General features: G+C 63.5%; 1 protein-coding gene across 1 annotated transcript in view; it reads right to left on the bottom strand.

Annotated features, from left to right (window-relative positions):
• Positions 1-1,815: 1,815 nt before the first annotated feature.
• Positions 1,816-6,000, bottom strand: part of LOC140428333 (neuronal acetylcholine receptor subunit alpha-2-like) — a 453,821-nt gene continuing 449,636 nt past the window's right edge. The window contains exon 7 of the mRNA XM_072514690.1: positions 1,816-2,073. Coding sequence (XP_072370791.1) covers positions 1,948-2,073 — 126 coding nt within the window. The 3' untranslated portion in view covers positions 1,816-1,947. The remainder of the gene's footprint in view (positions 2,074-6,000) is intronic.

Here is a 6,000-nt window from a genome sequence, read left to right as displayed (position 1 = left end):
CATCGCGATCGCCGTCAGGAAATCTTCCGCATCCTCTGTAAGCGTGTAGATATCAGGGCTCACCCTGGCATGCAGGACCTGGATTTTCTGTTTCTCTGTAGGTATGCCGGGGGCCGTTCAGAGGTATCCCTGGAAACACGCTAACCAATGTTTAAAAGTGGCCGCTGTGTTTGCCACGTGGGGGCTGATTCGCAGACACTCCGGAATGATTCAGAGCTCCATGTCCTTAAAAGTGTGCATAATAAATTGTAGCACAATCAATCACTCACGAGGCGGGATGAGAAGGAGTCGAACAATGGCTTTATTATGCAGACTTGTTCCCCAGCAGCACAGTTACAGAATGCGGCTGCTGGGAGAACCCGGGCTCTTATACTCCGCCTTACTGGGTGGAGCCAGCAGGCTGCTGATCCATTCGGGATCCAGTGTCTATCTACCAATAGCCTCTCGGCATCACAGGGTACCTTAATACCCCTAATACATACCACCACACACTGCAAATATTTTATTGTGTGGGTGCAATGCAGAATGTGGTGCCGTGAGGGAGCCTCCGATGTGTGTGATCGATGAAGAATGCTGAGGGCAGGGGAATGATCCCTGACTGGACACTGCTATCCCTTTGCTGATAACATGCTGCCAATCAGCAGCTCTGTCAGCACAAACACCAGGGCTTTCTGGAATATTCTAAACCGACAACTCAAATAAATATCAAACTGTAAATTACTTCCCAAGTGTGTTATGTTGCATCTTCCCAGCTACGTGCTCATAGTTTGAAATGACTATTTATTCATTGTGCTCAATGTGATGGGAATATTGATGTGAATGATGGAATAAGCTGGATGGAGAGTTGGGGGGGGGGGGGGGGTGGGTGTGGGGGGTGTGGGGTTAGTGAGCGGCTCTCACTCAATCCCCGCTCAGCACCTCCTCAACAACTTGCACCAGCCTCTGCTGCCCGTGTCCTGGGGGAGGGGGGAGGGGGGGTGCAGGGGATTGGGGGGAGGCTGCTGCATGGGGAGGGGGCTGGTACAAGGGGGGTGGGAGGCTGGTGCGGGGGGGGGTGGGGAGGCTGGTGCAGAGGGGGAGGCTGGGTCAGGGGGGGTGGGGAGGATGGTGCGGGGAGGGGGGGAGGATGGTGCAGGGGGGGGAGGCAGGGTCGGGGGGGGGAGGATGGTGCAGGAGGGGGAGGCTGGGTCAGGGGGGGTGGGGAGGCTGGTGCAGGGGGGGTGAGGCTGGTGCAGGGGGGGTGGGAGGCTGGGCAGGGGTGGGGGGGAGGCAGGTGCGGGGGGGAGGCTGGGTCAGGGGGTGGTGGGGAGGATGGTGCGGGGGGGGGAGGGTGGTGCAGGGGGGAGGCTGGGTCAGGGGGGTGGGAGGCTGGTGCAGGGGGGGTGAGGCTGGTGCAGGGGGGGTGGGAGGCTGGGCAGGGGTGGGGGGGAGGCTGGGCAGGGGTGGGGGGGAGGCAGGTGCAGGGGGGAGGCTGGGTCGGGGGGGGTTGGGGAGGCTGGTGCGGGCGGGGGAGGCTGGTGCAGAGGGAGGAGGCTGGTGCAGGGGGGGGAGGCTGGTGCAGGGGTGGGGGGGGAGGCAGGTGCGGGGGGGGGGGAGGCTGGGTCAGGGGGGTGGGGAGGCTGGTGCCGGAGCGGGGGGAGGCTGGTGCGGGCGGGAGGAGGCAGGTGCGGGGGGGGGGGGGGGGGAGGCAGGGTCAGGGGGGGTGGGGAGGCTGGTGCCGGGGCGGGGGGAGGCTGGTGCCGGGGCGGGGGGAGGCTGGTGCCGGGGCGGGGGGAGGCTGGTGCCGGGGCGGGGGGAGGCTGGTGCCGGGGCGGGGGGAGGCTGGTGCCGGGGCGGGGGGAGGCTGGTGCAGGGGGAGAAAGGTTCTTCGAGCTGCCCTCCACCCCCCTCACAGCTGAAACCCCCCCTGCTCATTGTCCCCTCCCCCCATGTTACTCAGGGAACGTTTCAAATCATTCCCGCCAGCCAGGGAGGGAGGAACAGGCCGAAGGTTCCCAGCAGGCAGGCGATGATGAAGATCCAGAGAAAGATTCGGTCAATCACCATGGCGACGTACTTCCAGTCTTCCTTCACCTGGAACAGAAAAGATGGGGGAGAGGGGAGGGAAGCAGAGTGGAGTGGAGGGGAGGAGAGGAGGAGGGGAGGAGGAGAGGAGGTGAGGAGGAGGAGGAGAGGAGGTGAGGAGGAGGAGGAGAGGAGGAGGAAGAGAGGAGGGGAGGAGGAGGGGAGGGAGGAGGAAGAGGAGAGGAGAGGAGGAGGAGGGGAGGAGGGGAGCAGGGGGAGGAGGAGAGGAGGAGAGGAGGAGGAGAGAAGGAGAGGAGGGGAGGAGAAGAGGAGGAGGAGGAGGAGAGGAGGAGGGGAGGGGAGGAGGAGGAAGAGGAGGAGGAGGAATAGGAGAGGAGGAGGAGGAGGAGAGGAGGAGGAGAAGGGGAGGAGGAGGGGAGGAGGAGGAGCGGAGGAGAGGAGGAGGGGAGGAGGAGAGGAGGAGAGGAGGAGGGGAGGAGGTGAGGAGGAGGAGTGGAGGAGAGGAGGAGGAGGAGGAGGAGAGGAGGAGGAGGGGAGGAGGAGGAAGGGAGGAGGAGGAGGAGGAGAGGAGGAGGAGGAGGAGGAGGAGAGGAGGTGAGGAGGAGGAGGAGAGGAGGAGGCGAGGAGGTGAGGAGGACAAGGAGAGGAGGGGAGGAGGAGGAGGAGAGGGGAGGAGGAGAGGAGGAGAGGAGGAGGAGGAGGAGGAGGAGGAGGAGAGGAGGAAAGGAGGAGAGGAGGAGGATAGGAGGAGGAGGGGAGGAGGAGGGGAGGGAGGAGGAAGAGGAGAGGAGGAGGAGGGGAGGAGGGGAGCAGGGGGAGGAGGAGAGGAGGAGAGGAGGAGGAGAGAAGGAGAGGAGGGGAGGAGAAGAGGAGGAGGAGGAGGAGAGGAGGAGGGGAGGGGAGGAGGAGGAAGAGGAGGAGGCAGAATAGGAGAGGAGGAGGAGGAGGAGAGGAGGAGGAGAAGGGGAGGAGGAGGGGAGGAGGAGGAGCGGAGGAGAGGAGGAGGGGAGGAGGAGGAGAGGAGGAGGAGGAGGAGGAGGAGAGGAGGACGGGAGGAGGAGAGGAGGAGGAGGAGGAGAGGAGGAGGGGAGGAAGGGAGGAGGTGGAGAGGAGGAGGAGTGGAGGAGAGGAGGAGGAGGAGAGGAGGAGGAGTGGAGGAGAGGAGGAGGAGTGGAGGAGAGGAGGAGGAGGAGGAGAGGAGGAGGAGAGGAGGAGGAGAGGAGGAGGAGAGGAGGAGGAGGACAGGAGGAGGAGAGGAGGACAGGAGGAGGAGGAGAGGAGGAGGGGAGGAGGAGGGAGGAGGAGAGGAGGAGGAGGAGGACGAGGAAAGGAGGCGAGGAGGAGGAGGAGAGGAGGAGGAGGAGAGGGGGAGGAGGAGGAGGAGGAGGACGAGGAGAGGAGGGGAGGAGGAGGAGGAGAGGGGGAGGAGGGGAGGAGGAGAGGAGGAGAGGAGGAGGAGGAGGAGGAGAGGAGGAAAGGAGGAGAGGAGGAGGATAGGAGGAGGAGGTGAGGAGGTGAGGAGGAGGGAGGAGGAGGAGAGGGAGGAGGAGAGGAGGGGAGGAGGAGAGGAGGAGGAGGAGGAGGGGAGGAGGAGGAGGAGGGGATGAGGAGGGGAGGGAGGAGGATGAGGAGGGGAGGGAGGAGGAGGAGGAGGGGAGGGAGGGAGGAGGAAGAGGAGAGGAGAAGGAGGGGAGGAGGGGAGGAGGGGGAGGAGGAGAGGAGGAGGTGAGGAGGAGGAAGAGAAGGAGAGGAGGGAGGAGGGAGAGGAGGAGAGAGGAGTGAGGAGGAGGGGAGGGAGGAGGAGGAGAGGATGAGGAGGAATTGGAGAGGAGGAGGTGGAGGAGGAGGAGGAGGGGGGGAGGAGGAGGAAGGAGGAGGAGAGGAGGAGGGGAGGAGGAGGAGGAGAGGAGGAGGAGGAGGGGAGGAGGGGAGGAGGAGGAGAGGAGAGGAGAGGAGGAGGAGGAGGAGAGGAGGGGAGGAGGGGGAGGAGGAGATGAGGAGATGATGAGTTGAGGCGGAGGGGGAGAGGAGGAGGGAGGAGGGGTGGGGAGGGAGGAGGGGGATGCGAGGAGGGGGAGGAGGGGGGAGGAGAGGAGGTGGGGAGGAGAGGAGAGGAGGGGGAGTAGGAGGGGAGGGGGAGAGGAGGAGGGGAGAGGTTAAACAAAGGAAATCAACGTGACCCAGTTGAGAATGGTGATAAGTTCAGCAGAAGTGCAGTCTGGCCAACTCTGGGGACATTTCCCCCTCCATTTCCTCTCTGTAACCAGAAGCCCCAACGTTCCCCCCCTGAGCCAGAACCAAGTGTGACCCTCAGCAGCCCCCCGCAGGGAGAATGGAGTGGAGCACCTTCCTCAGGGATGCTCCACTCACATCTCCCCAGTTGAGTGGAGACGGAGTTTGTAACGTTCTGGGTGAGATGCAAAACAGGTTGATCCTGATACACCCGGGCCCAGCAGGGGATTCATGTTTTACCCACTGCCCTCCACCTTCCCTCCTCCTCCTCCCCTCCTCCTCTCCTCCTCCCCTCCTCCTCCTGCCTCAATCAGAGGCAGTGCTGACAAAAAGCAATGAGCTCCTGGAAGACACACCCACAACTCTGCAGAAAAACATGTCCAACCGCCGCTATACAACTGCAGCCAGTATGCAGTGAGAACTCAGTAACTGAGCCCATTCCAGCAGATGGAGCAACTCTCTTCCTCAGGAATACACTTTGTTCATCATTCGCCACTTCAGACCCCATCTCGAAAAATCATTTCACACTTTTGCATCACAAAGGGAGGAGGAGGAGCGGAGGAGAGGAGGAGGGGAGGAGGAGAGGAGGAGAGGAGGAGGGGAGGAGGTGAGGAGGAGGAGTGGAGGAGAGGAGGAGGAGTGGAGGAGAGGAGGAGGAGGAGGAGGAGAGGAGGAGGAGGGGAGGAGGAGGAAGGGAGGAGGAGGAGGAGGAGAGGAGGAGGAGGAGGAGGAGGAGAGGAGGTGAGGAGGAGGAGGAGAGGAGGAGGCGAGGAGGTGAGGAGGACAAGGAGAGGAGGGGAGGAGGAGGAGGAGAGGGGAGGAGGAGAGGAGGAGAGGAGGAGGAGGAGGAGGAGGAGGAGGAGAGGAGGAAAGGAGGAGAGGAGGAGGATAGGAGGAGGAGGGGAGGAGGAGGGGAGGGAGAGGAAGAGGAGAGGAGGAGGAGGGGAGGAGGGGAGCAGGGGGAGGAGGAGAGGAGGAGAGGAGGAGGAGAGAAGGAGAGGAGGGAGGAGAAGAGGAGGAGGAGGAGGAGAGGAGGAGGGGAGGGGAGGAGGAGGAAGAGGAGGAGGCAGAATAGGAGAGGAGGAGGAGGAGGAGAGGAGGAGGAGAAGGGGAGGAGGAGGGGAGGAGGAGGAGCGGAGGAGAGGAGGAGGGGAGGAGGAGGAGAGGAGGAGGAGGAGGAGGAGGAGAGGAGGACGGGAGGAGGAGAGGAGGAGGAGGAGGAGAGAGGAGGGAGGAAGGGAGGAGGTGGAGAGGAGGAGGTGGAGGAGAGGAGGAGGAGGAGAGGAGGAGGAGTGGAGGAGAGGAGGAGGAGTGGAGGAGAGGAGGAGGAGGAGGAGAGGAGGAGGAGAGGAGGAGGAGAGGAGGAGGAGAGGAGGAGGAGGACAGGAGGAGGAGAGGAGGACAGGAGGAGGAGGAGAGGAGGAGGGGAGGAGGAGGGAGGAGGAGAGGAGGAGGAGGAGGACGAGGAAGGAGGCGAGGAGGAGGAGGAGAGGAGGAGGAGGAGAGGGGGAGGAGAGGAGGAGGAGGAGGACGAGGAGAGGAGGGGAGGAGGAGGAGGAGAGGGGGAGGAGGGGAGGAGGAGAGGAGGAGAGGAGGAGGAGGAGGAGAGGAGGAAAGGAGGAGAGGAGGAGGATAGGAGGAGGAGGTGAGGAGGTGAGGAGGAGGGGAGGAGGAGGAGAGGAGGAGGAGGAGGAGGGGAGGAGGAGAGGAGGAGGAGGAGGAGGGGAGGAGGAGGAGGAGGGA

Source organism: Scyliorhinus torazame, chromosome 1 (assembly GCF_047496885.1).
Source record: "Scyliorhinus torazame isolate Kashiwa2021f chromosome 1, sScyTor2.1, whole genome shotgun sequence".
NCBI classification, from domain to species: Eukaryota; Metazoa; Chordata; class Chondrichthyes; order Carcharhiniformes; family Scyliorhinidae; genus Scyliorhinus; species Scyliorhinus torazame.
Note: the sequence above shows the minus strand (reverse complement) of the source record. Positions and strands in the feature narration are given on the sequence as shown.